The sequence below is a fragment of the Labrus mixtus genome, chromosome 10, assembly GCF_963584025.1.
Source record: "Labrus mixtus chromosome 10, fLabMix1.1, whole genome shotgun sequence".
NCBI classification, from domain to species: Eukaryota; Metazoa; Chordata; class Actinopteri; order Labriformes; family Labridae; genus Labrus; species Labrus mixtus.
Window position 1 is genome coordinate 1,166,750 of NC_083621.1, and position 20,000 is coordinate 1,186,749.

The 20,000-nt window shown below is 37.5% G+C and overlaps 1 protein-coding gene across 1 annotated transcript; it reads left to right on the top strand.

The window, feature by feature from the left end:
• The first annotated feature begins 1,275 nt into the window (after window positions 1-1,275).
• Window positions 1,276-11,061, top strand: LOC132981604 (leptin receptor overlapping transcript-like 1). Its single transcript, XM_061047547.1, has 4 exons — window positions 1,276-1,382; window positions 1,880-1,955; window positions 4,005-4,191; window positions 6,918-11,061. The coding sequence occupies exons 1-4, from the start codon at window positions 1,367-1,369 to the stop codon at window positions 7,032-7,034; spliced, it is 396 nt and encodes a 131-aa protein (XP_060903530.1). The 5' UTR covers window positions 1,276-1,366; the 3' UTR covers window positions 7,035-11,061.
• The last annotated feature ends 8,939 nt before the right edge of the window (window positions 11,062-20,000 follow it).

Sequence of the window (20,000 nt, forward strand, 5' to 3'; positions counted from 1 at the left end):
TTGAAAATGTACTATGTAAATTTGAGTCAATTTTAGTCCTGGACCTTTTGGTAAGGATGATAATTGTGTGACTAATCTAAGTAGACGAGCCAAAAAATTAAAATTTGCAAATTAAACTTAGTTAGACATCGTATAAATCATCTGGATAATATTGTTTTTGTAACTTGTGACAAGGTTTTATAATTGTGTCTGACAAATTATAATTAATTTACAGTTCAAGATATTTGTCACTTCAAGTGTTGGTACAAAGGTGTGCATCGTTTGTGGGTAGGCGTCATTGAAAATGGAAAATATTAAATAAAAGAGACATAAAAATACTAAAATTACTGATACCTTAAATTACCAATACCTTAAGGGGAAATAATGTACGTTTCCTTATATTTTGCAAATCCGGATTATATTGTAAACATTGTGTAAAATAGTTTTTAAAAAATGCCCTTGATGGTTTACAACATTAAATCATAGACTAATTTATTACACACGGTTTATCCTCCAAAGTCAAAGTCGACTTTATTGTCAATTTCAAAATATGCCAGACATACAGTGGTATTGAAATTGTGTTTGTCTCCGTCCTACGGTGCAATACAACCAAAATAAAAATAAGCTAAAATAAAATATGGTAAAATAGATAAAATAAAATAAGGTAAAATAAGATAAAATAAAATAAGGTAAAATAGATAAAATAAAATAAGGTAAAATAAGATAAAATAAAATAAGGTAAAATAGATAAAATAAAATAAGGTAAAATAAGATAAAATAAAATAAGTAAAATAAGATAAAATAAAATAAGGTAAAATAGATAAAATAAAATAAGGTAAAATAAGATAAAATAAAATAAGGTAAAATAGATAAAATAAAATAAGGTAAAATAAGATAAAATAAAATAAGGTAAAATAGATAAAATAAAATAAAATAAGGTAAAATAAGATAAAATAAAATAAGGTAAAATAAGATAAATAATATTTACAGTAATAAATTCTAAATAGTGCAAAAGGTACAAAACAAAATGGTAAATAAAATAAAATGTAAAGAAAAAGTAAACTTGAAATGTGCAATATAGTGTAATACATTCAAACTATGAAAATGTATTTTATATTACAGTGTTACAACTAATATATTATGCCTACCAGATCGTTGTAAGTCGCACTAAACTTTACTACCTGAGGTAAATTTTCTGATTACACATTTTTACTACTGTAAAATATTTTAGCCTGGTTATAGTCATAATGCCGATATAGTTGGCTGCACTTGAATGCAACACAACAGGCAGGGTAGGAGGCTCGGTTGGACCGGAGGAGGAGGAGGAGAGGGGGGGGCACTGTTGTCATCCGTCAGGGCTGTGAGTCGAGCTTTTTGTCCAGAAGAAATGGCTGGGATCAAAGGTAAGACATTTCTTCTCCTCATTACCTTGAAGTCTTTTTTATTCTGCCTCACTTTTAACACATTAAACCCCAAAATATCCCGACGACGTCTGCCGTGTCCAGCGCTGTTTCCCATGGTTACCGTAAAGAAGAAGAAGTTAGCGGATGGGTTAGCACTGTCGTTAGCATTAGCTGAATAGCCTTCATCCCTTTGGCTGGAAGAAGCTTCTACTTAGTCAGCACAATTACGTGAATATAAACTGAAGCTTGTTAACAAACTGCCCCCATGTAATAAACATTTAAAGTGTTTTATTAATGTGTAATGCTAGCTGCACCTTGACTTTAGTAATCAGCTGATTCATCACATGGTAGCTACAGCTGCAGCCATGGGCCCTTCTGCTACGATGAAGAAAATGTTGATGGTTACACACACACGCAATTTATGTAAATAGATATAATTGCGAAAACGTCCATGCTGATATCCCCCCCCCCCCCCCCCCTCTCTGCTTGTTTTGCAGCTCTCATTAGCCTTTCCTTTGGAGGGGCCATTGGCCTCATGTTCCTCATGTTAGGATGTGCCCTCCCTGTGTACGAGTAAGTACTACCACCACACACCATGTGAGCCTGGCAGTGTGTGTGTGTGTGTGTGTGTGTGTGTGTGTGTGTGTGTGTGTGTCACTCACACACACGCACCTCAGGTGATCCCATCAGAGGTTTTACAGCTTTTAATACAGGTGTGAAAGCATGTCTGGATTAACCTGCTCAGAGGCAGTGAAATGATCCTCTGCATCCCTGATACCAACCTGCTACATCAAAGTAGGGCTGGGCGATATATCGAGTTTTTAAGATATATCGATATATTTTCAAACAAGATATAGGGTAAGACGATATCGTTAAGATGGATATAGTTTATGTTGCATTAAAATAACGTTATAGAGGTGCCAGGTCACCTTTACCTCATCTCACTGATGATGACTGACTGTCCTCCTCTCTCTCTCTTTTATTGTATTTAAGGAACATTTTTATTTTATAATATTAATATTTAAATTCACAAACAGGTAGTTTATTTTGTGTTATGTGTTTTCACTGTTAAAAAATACATATGGATATATATCGAGTATCGCCATTCAGCTAAACAATATCGAGATGTGAGTTTTGGCCCTACATCAGACACATGTATACCTGAGTGAAGTTACATTATTAAATCAAAATGAAATGAAGCATTTCTACAACCGCATATCCTAAAAACGTGGGACATTGTGTAAAATGTAAATAAAAACAGGAAGTGATTATTTTCAAAACAATGAAACCCTGTATTTGGTTGAAAACAGCACAGTGACAACATATCAAATAGTGAATATATATAAATCACTGCACGGGCTCAGGGACACTTCTAAAAACAATTTATTCAATCACAACACCTTCATTTATAGAAAAGAAGCCAGTTATCTCGTTTTTGTCTCCTCACGCCTTTGTACAACGGCGGAGGCTAAGAGGAAGATGATGATGAAGGATGAAGCTTAGAAGAGAAAAAGAGAGAGTGACAGAGCGAGAAGCAGAGTGTACATCCCTGAATATATTATTCACAAGAGATTTAGAGGTGCAGCGTTTTCAGTGTCAGTCATCGTCTCATGTTTAGCAGCTTTAGAAAGTCGATCTAACAAAAGTTACATCTCAGATATAAATATATAGTTCAACTGATAAAGTATCTACACTCCTGCACTTGAACATAAATATCTTTGATTGCATAGCCACAAATTTGCACAGCTCTGGATAACCCCCTATATCGTTATTACATATTTACCACTGTCATCACTGTTTTTGCAAACTTACATCTCTTACCTCCAGCAAGTATTTTTACATTCAGTTGACAAGCCTGAATAAATGTTGTATTTAATTTTCATTGTTTTAACCAGTAGGAATGTTGAGTTAAAGCCTTGATGTATAAATCTCTTCCTATTCTTATTTTTTTATATTTTAAGTGCTTATTTATGTATCTATTCATATATTGTTTTATTTGTGACATGCTGCTGTAACGCCACAATTTCCCAGTTTGGGATCAATAAAGTAATTCTATTCTATATAAATAATTAAATTAATGAATCCATCTTACATTGAAACGTTTTCTCTGTCCTTTTTCGATCTTCAAGTTAGTTTTATAATTTTGGAATCTTACAAATCTAGCTGAATTAACATGACACACTGTAACAGTTTGCAAACAACGGGCTAAAGACGTTTGCAGAGAGACATTTGCATCAGATCTAAATCTGGTAATATTACTGAACCAGTCGACATGATTCTCTGGTTTGTCACCATCGGCTTTTAAACACATGCACATTGTCTAAAGGGGTAAAAGGACTGTTTCTTTAAAGGGCGGTTATATCTGAAGCAGTGCTTCCCAAAGTGTGGTCCCCGACTAGTGGCCCCCTGGTGGGCCGTGTGGGTACTGCAGGTCGGCAGCGAAAAGCCCTCCACCAAGTATAAAAATAAAATAAATATCACAATAATGATGATTCACCATGAGTCAACCCTTTAAATGATTAGTAAGGCGTGTCATGACTATTCATGGACATAATGTTTAGTACACTAGGGACAGCATCATTTCACAGCAACATGTGTATTTACCCCTTCTTCTCTCTGCAGTAAATACTGGCCTTTGTTCCTCCTCTTCTTCTACATCCTATCTCCCATCCCGTACTGCATCTCACGGAGGGTGGCTGACGACACAGACTCCGCAAGTAACGCCTGCAAAGAGCTGGCCATCTTCCTCACGACGGGCATCGTCATCTCAGCCTTTGGCCTGCCCATTGTCTTTGCAAGAGCTGAAGTAGTGAGTAGCAGAAGCAGTCTTTGCAGATTACACCACATGTTTGAGAACAATCCACCTCTGCATCCTTTGAAAACTTGGAAGTTAACCTTCTCTGTTACTTTCATACATATAGAGAACAAACCACATGACTTATTTTTGTAGGCCAACCAGGAAGTATCATCTCCACGGCGTCTAACAAGAATCCTCCTATGGGATGTTTTCATTGGATTTTGGATCATTGCAGAAAATAATCTCTGTGTTAAACACACGTTTCTGAAGCGTAGGCGTTTTGTTCAGCAGGATAATCTTCACAGATGAACGCCATTTTTATGATGTTTGAAGTGTCAATGCGGCCGACAGAAGTGAAAAGCTAACGTTATGCTAAAGCTAACTACACCACGGTCGGATGATTGTGACGTCACTAGCGTTACGCTTCAGACGATCTCCGATAAACTAATCCACGTAGCTTAATAAATAGTTTACTAACATAATATTCACCTGAACCTAAAGATTAAACCTACAGGAGACATCTCCGACTAGTGAGAGAGTTCCCGCCCTCTGTGTCCGGCGTGATGACGTTTAATGTCCCCGACGACCGCTGTAGTCACATTTAGCCACTTGTTAGCAACCGCCTTTTTAAAGACGAGTAAAAACTTCAAACTTCACAAGTGGAGGTATTACCTAACGTAGTTTATGTGGTCTAACAAAACACCAACATCTCTTCAGCTTGTGTTAACCACAGACCTTATTTCAGGCGTCTAACCACAAACACATTCAAAATCCCCGTTGACTTTTAGACGTTAGACCCCATGGCGCTCAAATGCTAACTTACTTCCTGGTTTTAGGACTCAGTCCTGTGGCGCTCTATTCTTAACCCATTAAAGCAATGATCAACACTTTATGCTTTTTGAAAATGACCAACCATGCCTTTAAGTGACCTCAGGCTGGGAACCCTGGGGGGCCAGCAGCTGAGCTCCCCTCAAAAAGATGCCACCAGGCCTAAAAAAAACTCCTGTGCAAACTCTGTATAACATTTCTGTGGAAACTATATATTTTTAAAGAATTTATACAGCCTTTTTTTTTTTTTTTTAAGATTTTTTTTTTGGCTTTTTGTGCCTTTATTTGAGAGACAAGACAGTGGATAGAGTCAGAAATGGGAGAGAGAGAGAGAGAGAGTAGGGAATGACATGCAGAAGCTACAGGTCGGATTTGAACCTGGGATGCCCGCTTGGAAGACTAAAGCTTCCATACTGCGGCACCAGCGGCCCCAGAATTTTGTCAATTCTTACACCAATAGACATCAAAGTTTGGATCTGAGAGCCACAGACGGTGTAGGGCAGTGAGAACGTTTTTGGTCTTTCCCTGAGATACGCTGACAGTAATGTACTTTTGAAACATTTCCTTCTTTGGTCAAAATGTTAATTTAGGTTATAGATGTTTATATGACGTCAAATTGCCACACAAGTTATCTCATGAAACCTGCATTTCGAGCAGATTCAGACCATGCTCTTATATATTTCTTCATGTCCCGGGCAAGCATTTTGGAGACATGAAAGCATGTAGGTGGAGAGAGAGAGAGTAGGAGAGAGGAGCTCAGTGAATTATGGTGAAGCCCCCGGATAGTCTCCGTTTACAGCAGCATATCTAGAGCTGGTTCAAGCCTAGCCTGCGGCAGCTCTAGCTATAGCCTTTATCTAAAAGCAACATTTAAATCTGTAATATGTGTAGAGAGGAATCTGAACCCAAACTAGAAAAAAGGTTCCACAGGAGAGGAGCCTATAACTGAAAGCTCTGCCTCCCATACTACTTTTGAAAACTCAGCAGTTAAGCCTCCATTATGTAAGTGCAATACTGTTGTGAGGTAATAGTGAACCATGTGCTCGGGTTAATACCAATTATATTGTCTTAAAGCTTACATACGGAGAAGGTAAAGACCCCGGGAAAACCATTTGAGATGTGACAGCCTATAGCAGCATAACCAGAGCGGGTTCAAGGCAGCCGTAGCTACAGCTTTTAAAGCTTGATCTAAATCAACATTTTAAGTCAATTCATAAAAGTACCTGAACCCAAACTAGAAAATTGGAAAGGGCCCAATAATAAAAGGGTCTGCCTCCCATGATACTTTTTGAACCCCCCCTAGGGTTCAGCCTGTTTAATGGAAGTGCAGTGTTGTTGTTGTTGTTGTTGTTGTTGTTGTTGTTGTTGGGCAATAGCGAACTATGTCTTCATAAACTTATAATGGGACCATTTAAGGCTTTGTATGTGAGAAGTGGGACATTTTTTTATTTTGGATTGAACAGTGAGCCAAACCTGAAGAAAGTCCTAATATGGCAGACTAAATATCAATGTACCTTGTTGTTGGAAAAGAATTACATTTAAAGAGACACACACACCAAAACGGAGCGTTCTGAGAGAGCTGGTTTATACAGGGTCACAAACCTCCTCTGGTGCTTGATTCATGTTATATTTTGACCAAAGCACAGCACAGATGTTCATTCATTGTTTGAAAAGGTGGAGGAGGGGGATAATATGTCCTCTTTAAAAAATGCTGCTTTCAAAATGATGTTTGGCTACAGAGCAGTGAAGCTAACAGCTGACTGAGACTGGCTGCAGAGTGTGGAAGTGATTCTGTAGTAAACTGTTGCCGCTGACACCCCCACACTTGCTTCTGGTCTAAATATGCTCTGCAGCCTGGCAGCGTGCGGCAGCATTTGTTTAACTGAATTATTAATGTGTTTGGTTTACAGATCGCCTGGGGGGCGTGTGCACTCGTGCTAACGGGTAACGTAGTGATCTTCGCGACCATCCTGGGCTTCTTCCTGGTCTTTGGATCCAACGATGACTTCAGTTGGCAGCAGTGGTAATCAGCAGGGGGAGGGGGGGGGGACCTTAGTCTGAACTGTTTTTATTAGCATTACGGTTATTATTATGGTATTACTGTTTGGTTCTTGTTGTTGTTATTTATATGATGACTACCCATCCATAGACTCACACCAAACCAGTGCAATACTTTATTTTTCTCTTGTTTTTTTATTCGCCTGCATCATACTGGACTGACACAAAGTGGGATGGAAAATGCTGACTTAAAGTTGGATTTTAACTCATTTTAGTTAAGCTGTCTTAACTTCTGTGTTTGTGAGTTTTTCTCCATGTGTGTCTCCGCTGATTTGACTGCTTGTGAAAAAAAAAAGAATCCAACTGAAAATCCAAATAGGACTTAATCTGACAGGGTCAAGTTCTGGGGCTGTGCGTAAATCAGCAAAAAAAACTGTTGGCAGATCTGCACACAACAAGCTCAGCTTTCACCTGCCACTGGTCTTATTGATTGAATCTGTGTCTATTTTTGGTTTTGTCACAGTGGCAGGTGAAAAGTCAGCTGAAGGTAATGCAGATTTTCAGTGGGTTCGTCTCCATCCATAAGCAGTGAGTCTAGAATAATTAGCCACCAACCCTCGGGTCTTTTGAAGCCTGTTACATTTGTAAGTCTTATTTATTTTCCAGTGTCTGTTTGTGACTTTTACTTTAAATAAGTGTTTATTTTTAATTTCTTATGTCACACATAATGAGAAGACACATGGAGGAAATGTCTACAGACCTCCTTACCATCACTACACACATCAAATTAAAATGACTTGCTGATTTCCCAGGTGCCAACTGGATGCAGGCTGCTTGATCGCCATGTTCTTTTGCACATGATAGCTCTTACCTCACTCTTAGTATGGGTAGGCTTTACCTTCAAGAAAGCATGAATAGCACACAGTGGCTGCCAGCTAGCGTAGGATTAGCTTAAGGAGGGCAGACTCATGTGAAAGTCAGCCAAGATAAGAACTGGGCCGCTTCTAATCAAGTCCTGGTCAGTCACTTATAGCCCTTAAGCTTTTAAATGTGACCCCTTCAAAATAAAAGCACCCAGCTGCATTAAGGTTGTTTTTCTCTCTAGAAGCACATTATGGCGTCGTGTTTCCTCACACCAGCATTTTCATGATGAAAGCGCAGATCTGTTTTTTTTTATTTTTTATTGTTGTATATTCTCTGGTCTGTGTGAAGGAAAGTCGTCCGTTGGTTTGTTTAATCTGTCGGCAGCTTTGGGATCAGCGCAGCCTGCAGTCTCTCCTGTTTGCTGTTTAACTGCAGCAGTGGAAGCTAAACAAGCTAACTAGCATCTGCTGCCTCACTAAAGCACTGGTGTGTTGAACGGGAGCGTTTGTGCTCTCTGAAATATTAAGAAATGTTTTGTAATGACACTGAAGTATTATAATTAACTAAATAATAAGCTCCTCCCCCCCATTAATCCTAAAGTAAATCAATAATATCCACTATTTGTCTTTTTTCAGAAGTCCTCTTTCAGAAAATTCTGAACATAATTTAAAGGAATTAGTTCAACTAAAGTCGGATTGAAATTAGCCTAGCTTAGCATTAAGACTGGAAGCAGGAGTAAGCGGCTAGCCGGTGAGAGTTCAATAAACCGCCTACAAACAAACACGTCTTAAGCTCATTATTGAAATCAACAAATACATTGTTTTTAAAAACAAAAAAATGATTGACTCTGCCGACAAAAGGATTTCATATTTTCTCTGTGTAGGAGTTTCACAAACAAGAAACTCCAGTTGTCACGAAACCAGAGTTTTAAACTTTGTTATGAGTCTAGCAAAAATGGAATTCTATATTTCCTGAACCTGTTTGGATACCAAAACGTTGCAGGCTAACTCCTACACGCTCTCTACATTTAAAAAAATACATTGGCAACATTTTGGCACCGAAACATTACGAGAATGCAATTTAGACTGTTTTCTCTCTGCGGCTCTTTTAAATCTTTGGTACTTTTTTAATGTATTCAATCGAAATAAAAGACATCAATCAATCATTGAAATAACGGCCATTATACCGTTTAAGATGAGAGACCTAAACCACAGTGTTTGGGGTTCTCTGATTGGTTCAAATGTTGTTCTTATGTCAAAGCACTCTGTGCACCTGTGTTGTTTTTAAAGGTTCTATATAATAAAAGTTATTATTAAAACACACAGTATCTTCAAAGTAATGGAGAAACTTGAGAGATGTTGACAGACGTCTGTTTACTCCTGCTTCCAGTTTTTTAACCTTAACTAATAACCATCCAGCAACGAACGACATGAAACATCTATTTTCTTAATATCTACTGGATAGAAGTCAAAATGACTGTGTTTGATCAAAATGTCCGACTCACGCTGCAAATAACATTTATTTTAGTTTTCTCTTTAACCCTCGTGCATCACTATGGACATTTTTGTCTATTTGGTCAAATGTTTCCTCTTCATCTGGTCATCATTTTGTCTCTGTTAGTGCATTGGGCACACATTTTTTGTAAGAAAGACTCTCTCTTGACACATTTTGGAATGCACATTTTATTTTTTTAATAGATCACTGTGAAACATGTTTACGACCCTCTTAAGTCACTAAGGACAAAAATGTCCACTTCCAAAAAACTGATATAAAAATAGAACAGATTGATATTTTTTTCTACTTTTTTCTGCATAAATCTCTTAAACAACTTCAGCCCTGCTCAAAACTACCAAACAATTAATCATTTTTAGGAATTTAACCCTTTAAATGCCAGTTTGATTACTTGATGTCACTGTTGTTATTTAAGAAAAATATACAAAAATGAGTTATTTTCCATATTACAAATATTTGGTGACTGGGGGATTTAAAAAAAAAATCAGTCTTGGATATGTCAAATGTAGTTCCCTGTTTGGACATTGGAAGGCGAAAATGTCCAATTTACAAAAACTGATATAAAAATAGAACAGATTGATATTTTTTTCAACCAGAATCAAGTAATCAAACGGGCATTTAAAGGGTTAAATTCCTGATAATTATTCAATATTTGGTAGTTTTGAGCAGGGCTGAAGTTGTTTAAGAGATTTATGCAGAAAAAAGTAGAAAAAAATATCAATCTGTTCTATTTTTATATCAGTTTTTTGGAAGTGGACATTTTTGTCCTCAGTGACTTAAGAGGGTTGTAAATTAAACTGATGCCTGAGGGTTAAACATCCAAAAGGTATTCATTTTTTTTGTTCTCTAACACTAAAGAAACCAGAAAATATTCACCTTTGAGAAGCTAGAATCTGAATTTTTGACATTTTTCTTAAAAAGATTCCTCGACTGATCGTTTCATCTCATAAATTAACAACAAGTTATGGAGAAGTAAAAAACACTTCTTTATATTGAACAGATTGTTACCAGTTGTTGTTCTGATATTCATTATAATGTCTGAAAAAAATCTGCTGTAAGAAATGCATTGAAGAAAGTCTGGGACGTCGGGCTTTTAGCACTAAACAGAAGCACGCTGCTGTGGTATTTTTGAGCTCTATTGTCGGTGATTTCTTTCAGAGACCTCGAGAGGTTTTGATTGTACTAAAAACACCACAACCACAACGGCAGCTTTTTGCTTTCCTTTAAAAAACAAGTACTAAGTTATGAAATATTGAATACTACTGACTGCATATTATTGTGTAACACCGCTTTGAATCTGACTCTTAATAGTAAACTCACATCCTCTGGTTGTAGTCTGCAGACCGGTCTGTGATTGGACGAGCAGGGTAACTCCTCATATTTCACTTTGCTGCATTTTGAGCCCAGTTTGTCAAACGTTCTCTTCTCTCTGTTCTGTGTGACAGACTCTGGTGTGTATCTGTGGGATTTCTGTGTTTTTTGTTGTAAGACAAGATGTTACGCTTTTTTTGTTTCTCACACGTTTTTGGGAGGAAGTTGTATTTATTTATTTTGAATTGGACGCTTTGTGTCGACGTCCAATGCCATTTTCTATCTACAAGGTTTGTGTTAACGAGGCAGAAGTCAGCATGGTGGATTTCCTTTTCTTTCTTTTTTTTATTATTAAAAGCCATTTTTGAACATCCTCTTCTTTGAATGACTACACATGCATCACACGGGCTCACTGATTGGACGAGACCTCACTCGGGGACGTCAGCTGATAACATGACTTGATCTTGTTGGTGATATTCACTCAGCGCCTTCAGACTGCTTTTAGCCGATCAGATGTATCAGTGTTTATGAATTCATCTATCAAACTATAACTCCTCCTGTTGGCACCATAGACAGATGAAAGAATAATGATAAATAAAATACATTTAATATTAAAAACATCAACTCAAGAAGTTACGGCCTTAAATCCTACAGAGTGATGTAGATATCAACATGACACTTTTTAATCACTGTGTTTGTGTAGATAAGGGTAATCATTCAAACCTACTTCATGTTGGCATGCTACATCGGGTTTTATAATGTCATTAAAAAATGTAAGAACACCCCCACCCCAAACACACACAAGTGATCTGAATGTATAATATTCATTAAAACAGAACAAACTAAAAAAAGGGATTCTTTCAGCATTATTAAATTGACTCCCACCAGTATCAATCAATCAAAGGTACCACATAAAGTGGGCTTTAGGTTTCTTTAAGGGGGACGAAGAGCACAGCCCTTCAAACCACTAACTGGAACAAAATGAAAGACTAACATACAAAACAAAAGAGAAGTGGGAGTCAGAGAACAGAGGGGGAACGGCATAACACTTGTGTTAATCTCATACACACGCACACACTATAAATAATAAATTACGCTTTAAAAAAAAATATATATATATATATATTTTTTTTTTTTATTATTATTATTTTAAAATCTTTTTTTAATATAATTTTTTATTTATTTTTTCTTTGTTAAAATATTTAATTGCTAATTATTACTTTTCATTATTACTATTGTATTATTTGTCATTATATGCTTTGGCAATATATTTTACACATTCATGCCAATAAAGCTATTTGAATCGAATTGAATGGAAGGAGTCACAAAGTGGCCCAAAGGAAATAATATAAAATAAAATAAAACACAACTGAGATAAAACAAAAAGCACAGAAAGCCAACTGATGGTGTCGACTCTCTGGAGACACACAACCAGCTGAGCAGTGAAACCTCCTCCAGCCCAGCTGACTGTCATCACAGGAGCAGCTGATCGCTCCTGACCTAGAAGGGAATCTATCCATAACACCTCACAACTGAAAACAGAACTCTGTTTTATGAGTTTAAAGTCTCTCCAACACCCCTCTTTAATGAGTGTAGAGTTGTGATATATAACTGCTGTTACCACGGCAACAAAACTAAAATGTTTGGGGTTGAAACTACAATTTTAATGAACTAGTTTAAAAAAAAAAGAAAAAAAAGCATAAATTAATAAAGATATTTGCTGCTAAGAACAAAGAGATGAGGTTGTTTTAACAGGATACAAACAGCTTTTAATCCTTTATCCATTAAAGATTGTTTTAAGAGGATATATTGTGGTTTGTCTCCCTCTGCTGGCAGAATCATTGACAGTGAGGTCATTATGAACTGGAAATTACACATCAATACTGTATCACCTTTTAGGAGAGAAGAGAGTTAAAAGTGTCATTTAAACGTATTTAATACCAACGACTTCACTATGAGCAGTAAGAAGATTTTGAAAATAACCACTTTTATTCTCTTCAACACAAACTTTAACTGGTGGTTATGAACCTTAATATGTAGGTTTATTAATACAAGAGGAGCTCAACAATACTACACTAATTAACATTTTAATCTAAAGGAAAATAAAGACAGGTCTGGGATACATTGGGATCCTCCTTGAAGAATAATTTCCTTGAACCAGTGAAGTCTAAACCTCATAACTATTGAACACATATTTTGGAACTGTAATAATAACAAAGAAACTCTGGCTTTGAGATAAATGTTGTGAAAACGAGATCTGCACACCTAGAAGCTCCCGTTTGAAAGATTTTATTAAGTGATGTTTCGAGACAAAATGCTCTTCCTCAGATTTGAGGAAGCACCCACTGAGGGATAAAAGTTGAAAAACCAGTGCTGTGGTGAAGACGATCCTAAGCTTCATGAATCAGACCTCTTTAAATGGATGAGTCTCAATCGCTCTGCAGACAGAATATTCTACAAACACATGAACACAACAACACCGTGCAGAGAAAACATCAGTTATTCAATACCGATAGTATTTTTCCTGTTATATAATCCTATAAAATAAAAGCTCTGACCCGAGGCTGCTGCCGTAAAGACGCCCACCTGCTAGATGTAACACGCCCGACTTCCCTCAGCTCTCTCTCTCCTGCAGAGCTCGTCGCCTCGGGGAGGAATTTAACAACAACATTTAGCGTCAGATCAAAACTTTTCATTTGTGCACAAAACAAGTCATAGCTTTCCTATTGATCCTAGCACGGAGCCAGCCAACACACACACACACACACACACACACACACACACACACACACACACACACACAGAGACACACACACACACACACACACACACACACACACACACACACACACACACACACACACACACCTGCAGCAGGCCTCACCTCTGTGTTGTGAAAACAGCAGCTTGGTTTAATGCTTAAACTTGCCCTCAGATACAGACTGTGCTTCATGCTCAGCAGGAGTCAGATACTGCAGAAAAACCTGCACGCTGTATTTCTGATCGCATTGGGACGCCCCCCGCCACCCCCCCGCCGAGCCCTGAGGATCCTGGGAAGTTGGGAAGGAATCTTTAGATTGAATGAAGAGAGAGGTTCAGACGCACACGAGCATGAGGAGGTTTTTCCAGGCGAGGGTTCTCCCTGGCCCCCGGTCTCAGGGGTGTGTGAGAGACAGGGCGGCTGCGGGAGAAATCTCGCGCGAGTAAAAAAGGCTCTCTGGTCAAATAAATAATAATAAAAAATGAATGAATAAGCAACTTGAGGTTATTGTAATGATTATAATATTCTTCCACAACATCATCATTATTATCACCACCATGGTCATCACTATCAGCAACAACAAATTTGCAGTCTTATTATATTGCCATTGGAGACAGCAGGGTGTGCCACAAACCCTCCCATAGAAAAACCTTAGTTCAGAGCCTCTCAGAGCGCTGGGGCTCTAATTTACTATGCACACATATGAAGTAGTAGAGGACCCGCGCTTCACATTCTTTTTTTAAAGTGCTCAAGCCTTGTGATCATTTTCCATCCCATGTTGCAGATGAGCACAAATAACAGTTGCGCCTTCTGTTGCACTAACAATAGATGTATGGACCACCTGTCTCCGTGAGCAAGGTGGGTTCCACAGAGCTCGCCATTTTTAAGGTAATATGAGTCACTTTTCAAAGTTGGAAACCTTTCATGTAGTTGAGGTGACATGAACGTATAATATTGAGTTAACACAACATTTTCGTGGACTTGAAGTAAAACTAACTTGGAATTGTATGTTATCATGACTTTATGTTTTTACAGTGAGTTTTGGTTAAACAGTTGTATATTGTCCTTTTAATATTTTAGTTTGAAAAAATAAACCATACAATAATATAATGCCCATTTATTTGCAAAACCCGTCTCTGTATACTGACTTACAATATCCTGCTTTTGTAACAATTTGGAAACTTTTGGAAAATATTTGCACAAACAAGATTTAAAAATAAATGAGTCAAAGTCAGAATAAGTTGGCCTCTGCTTCTTCAGAATTCACCAGCTGTTTTTGATATACTGCTTGTGGGTCCTAAAAATGTTTGCAAGTGCAGAATGAAATCCTTTTGAAGCATCCTTGAGTTAACCCTCTGTTTGTAACGGTAGTCATCTCTCTGTCCTCTCCTTCGCGCTTCTTCCTCTCTCATCCTCTTCTCACAAAGCAGAAATAAATCTGTTTCCAAACATAATGAAGAACTTCCTTCGCTACTTCAGAGAGCACAGATGAAACAGAAACACACACCTGGATTGAGCCCAATGAAAAACACTGGGCTTAGACACTTCAAATGTTTGCTTGATTTCATGTGCACACTTTATTGAATTAGTTCTTAATTGCATTAGTAAATTGTATATTGTAATATTTGTGTTCCTTACATACAGAGTTTGAACATGTATTCCTGTGTGCGTCTCTTGACTGGTATTCAGACCTTGGGCTCCAGGTGTCCTAGTCTTCTGATGTTTGTCCACCTTCAACACTTTATTTACAGTAACATGGGTTAAAAATAACTCTGCTTTTCCCTGAATTTGATCAGATATGTTGGTATCTATGACACACCATATGTTTTCATAATCTTCTTTAATGTTAAAGATAACTTATATTTGTAGTAGCTTTTTTTGTTTTCAAAAACTGTTTGAGTGGAAGTTCAATAGACCTCCTTTTTGTTTCTGCGTTTACTTGAAAGTTGGACCCTGTTCCCACTGAGCTGTTAATAAGTGCATAATAAAGTATTTATTAACCTTTATAAGGCATTAATATGAACCTAATAAAGTCGTATTAATGTCAATAAACATCTTATGAACTTTGATAAGTGGTCTATAAACAAGTTTCTTTGTGTTAATGATATCTTACAAGCCTATAAGTGTCTTATAAGACATAATAAATGTGTTAATTATGCCTATATTAACACTTATATAGTTTTATTTGTGTTAATAAGAATCTAATAAGGTCTTATAAGTGACGTATTACCTGTTATTAATGCTTATTACAAGCACCTTAATATAAAGTGTTACCTAAGATTTTGGTGAAGAAAGTGAGGTAAAACTCTCATTAGAACATGCACATCTATGTCTCTGTAAACAATGGGATTTGAAAGGTATCTATATCTATCTATCGATTAATGAAGCCCAATTGATTAAAGAATTTTAACAAAAAAGGAAATAAAGCCAAAAACAAATTAAGAAAAAGGGACATTGTTTCCTTTTTCTAGATCCTTGTGTTGTTCTTACTCTCTGATGTACGTCGCTTTGGATAAAAGAGTCTGATAAGTGAATTGTAGAATTGTACAGATAGACGTGTGTGTGTGTGTGTGTGTGTGTGTGTGTGTGTGTGTGTGTGTGTGTGTGTGTGTGTGTGTGTGTGTGTGTGTGTGTACTGAAGATAAAATTTGATAATTACAAAGACAGGTGACAATCCGTCCCTAAGTCCTTATTTGTGTAAAATTACACACACACATAATATTATATATTTAATAACAAACACATCAGTCCTCTAATTAAAGTCTGAACGGCCTCAATGTGTGTCTCTAAGTCTCTTAATATATTCTCTGGTTATCATGCAGATCTGTGACTACAGGACCTGCACTCGGGAACACGCTGACGTGCAGTTCCTCTCCTCACCAGAAGAGGGCACTAATGTGTCGCAGTATGAATCAGAATATAGGAATCATTGTGAACTTTATTTTACACATGAAAATGTTCTAGTATGATAAGTATAAGGTTTATTAGATGGGTGAGTTTTTTTTAATATTCAAAATCATTCAAAGTTGTTTAGAAAAATAGTTTATCAACATTTATATCAAAACCTTTTTTTCCATTATTTATTGTTTGTGACCTTTTTGTAAAAGGCTCCCAGTGCTAATGAAAAATCTCAGACAGAGAATTTGAATGTCTCAAAAATGGGTCCAATAACCTCTCGCTGCACACACACACACACACACACACACACACACACACACACACACACACACAATACAAAGCGCAGTCTAAAAACATGCAACCTAAATGCACTGCATGGTATGAAATCTCTTGATAAATAAAAACAATGACCGCTGAGGACACAGCCGGTCTTGGTGTGTATGTGCAGCCCCCCCCCCCCCTCACTCTGACATCTCTCCAGTCGTGTGTTTGATTTCAGCCTACAACATGTCTCAACAACATGCATCATGATGAACTGCCCCTTGCAGGAATAGTAAAGGACATCTTCTAAAATATACAAGTTGAAATCATATTGGAAGGCAGGACCCCCACTTTGGACCCTCTGTGCTTGATAAGTCCAATTCATGGCTCTTCTTTTCTTTTTATCGTTTAATCATTTGTTGCCGCTCATATATATATATTTTTTTCTCTCTCTCAGTTTGTAGGCAAACTTTGAGGTATTTGCTGTAATACCACCAGCTGCCATGAGGTGGCAGTGTTAGTCCGTAACGTTACCTGGAGCAGTCTTTCACGGTGCTCAGAGCATTAAGCAATACAGTAAGTACAGTAGGCTACAGTGTATGTACAAGTTTCAAACATTAAATAAAGAATAATCAATCAAGCTTTATTTATTTATAGAACTTTTCAGATATAACACAATAATAAAACACACACACACACACACACACACACACACACACACACACGCACACACACACACACACACACCTTTAAAACAAATGTATAACCTATACATATACAGTTCTCTTATAATAAAGCCTTAATACATTCATTTATTTACACCCATTGTCACTACGTCACCTACTTCTACTAATACAAAATAATTAAGCCTAATATTACATTTAAAGTTGTTATAAACGATCAGAGGGATAACAGCAGGTCGGCTCATGAAGACGATTAATCCCTCAGTGAAGCCTGTCAGGCTCTGGACTCTATTTCTGTCACTAATAAATGATTTCACTTGATTTGACTTAATGCCCCTCTATCTCCCCCCCTCCGTTTTTAACCCGCTCCAAATTTGTCCAGCACGGTCCCCCTCGCTGATTGGCCCTCTCTCTGATTGGCCTGCCCTCTGATTGGTGGAAAGTTTCTGCTCTCCGACAGTCGCTCAGCGCACTTTTGGTTTTCTCGCCTGAGGCTGAAGTTTGGGACGGCGGAGCGGCTGCTGAGGAGACGTGGATATCTGAAGTGTCCGGTTATCAATGAGTGGAGAATAGTGAGATTAGTTTGGTGAATTTAGAGGAAGTGTTGGCCTCTCTTTCCTCCTCTCTCTGTCCTTCTTCTCCCGGTGCTGTTAGTGTCGTTTTACTCGCGGACTGTCACTCACAGATACTCCAGCCCTCACGTGTTGGACCTGAGCGTCTTTATTTCTTATTTTCTGACACTTTTTCTGCGCGTGTTTGGTCGTAACTTGCTTTTTTCCTTTTTATGATTTCAAAGTGGACTGTATCCTCCCCGCGTCGTCAGCTCCGTTTCTCCACACTTCTGATTCACCTCTGGACTGAATCACGGATTAACTTTCACAAATCGTGAAATCACTGAAAGGAGCTGAAGACCTTTTTTTTATTATTTTTTCTGGATAAAGGCATGTGAGCAGGTTGTCAGCAGTAAGTCACCTACGTCATATATATTAAAATACTGTGTGCACTGTCACTCTGTACTAACCGTCCTCTCAACTTTTAAGAAATATACTTTTATTGTCTCCAGCTGAAATTAACAAATCATACAGAATATAAAAGAAATCCACAGAAATGTAAAGAATCAGCTTCTGCAGGAAGTTTGCAGCAGACAAACTATTTCTCAGATATTAAATTCACCGTGTCCACACACACTGATTTACACACACACACACATTATGGCAGTATTTACAGAGGAGTATTTTAGTCATGTTGAGCAGGTAAGACTTCTACTGCACAGGTTCAACTTATTACTCTGTCCTCCTGCAGTTTATTACTGTCCTGTACTTTATTACTCTGAGTGGCGGTAAGTCTTCAAATTCAGACTTCATTTTTCTCTCTACACGAGAAATAACGGTGTTCAAAACATGCACGTAAATGCACGCACACATTTACCCAAACATTTTGACCTTTTTATAGTTCTATTAAAAGTATATTTCTCTATAACCGTCCTGTGTTTACTGACATTCATTTTAGAGAAAAAGAGGAAACAAACATCTCTGGCCTGGGCGATTTGACCTCAAATCAATATCAAGATTAATTGAACATTTGACCTCGATTAGGATTAATGAAGGTTAATTAAGTTTTTCACCCTCATACTTCACTGATGAGGTCTCTACTGTAAATATGCTCAACTATTAAAGCTGGGATATGTTTTCTAATGAATGAGTGCATATCTGATGAACTATTTTGTGGTTATTAATTGAATATATTGAACTGAAATCAAAGCACCATCATAATCTTTCTCTGCCATAAGAGCTTATTTTCCTTTTCCCCCTCTTCTTTAATTTGTCTCTTTCTTGTTTTGCTTTCTTTTACACCTTATTGAGTACGTGTTCTTGTTAGCTTTATTGTTTTTGTCTGTGTGTTACATGTTTCTCTTCAGGAGGGCCACTCGACGAGCCCCTCTGGCTTTATTTGGCTCCTCCAGAACATTTATTTCAAAATGCATATTTTCTTAACTAACTAATCATTATGTACTGTCTGTTTTTCCATTGATCTATTATGGGTTTTTTTGTGCAATAAATAAAACAAATAAATAAAATAAAATGAAAACGACACATTTTAGTTTTAAAGTAAAAATGAACTTCTCTCAAACAGTAGAAAATAAATAACTTTCATTTCTTTCAAACAGTTTTTCCTCAGTGTTTAGATTTGAATTCTTTTTGTTCAGGTGTCGTCTTCAAAATGTGTCCAAACGACGGACATTGCTTCCATGTTGAGGATTGACCTGAATGTCGGTTTGGATTAATTTCCCTCACAGGTTTAATGTTTGATTACTGATTTCAACATTTTAAAGTCGTCCTTTAGGATTACCTGAGCATGCAAAGATCTCCTCCTGAGCTCGACTCCGTACAGGACGGTCCTCTGTGTCACATTAATGATGTCTTCACCTGTTCTCTGTCGCTCTGTTTGATATTTCTGTCGATCAAACTGAGAGGATCATCTTTAAGAATACCTTTAACGTGGGGCGCTGGTGGCACAGTGGTTAGTGCGCGCGCCCCATGTATGGAGGCTGTCGTCTCAAGCGGGCGGCCCAGGTTCACATCCCACCTGTGGCCTCCCTCCTGCATGTCATTCCTCTCTCTCTCTCTCTGATTTCAGACTCTATCTTCTGTCCTATCTCTCCATTAAAGGCACAAAAATAAATCTTTAAAAAAAGAGAATACCTT

Bases quoted from the DNA above. Each gene is read 5' to 3' on its own strand.
- LOC132981604 (XM_061047547.1), top strand. The intron at 1,956-4,004 runs GTAAGTACTACC...TTCTCTCTGCAG, and splicing joins TGTGCCCTCCCTGTGTACGA to TAAATACTGGCCTTTGTTCC. The intron at 4,192-6,917 runs GTGAGTAGCAGA...TTTGGTTTACAG, and splicing joins TCTTTGCAAGAGCTGAAGTA to ATCGCCTGGGGGGCGTGTGC.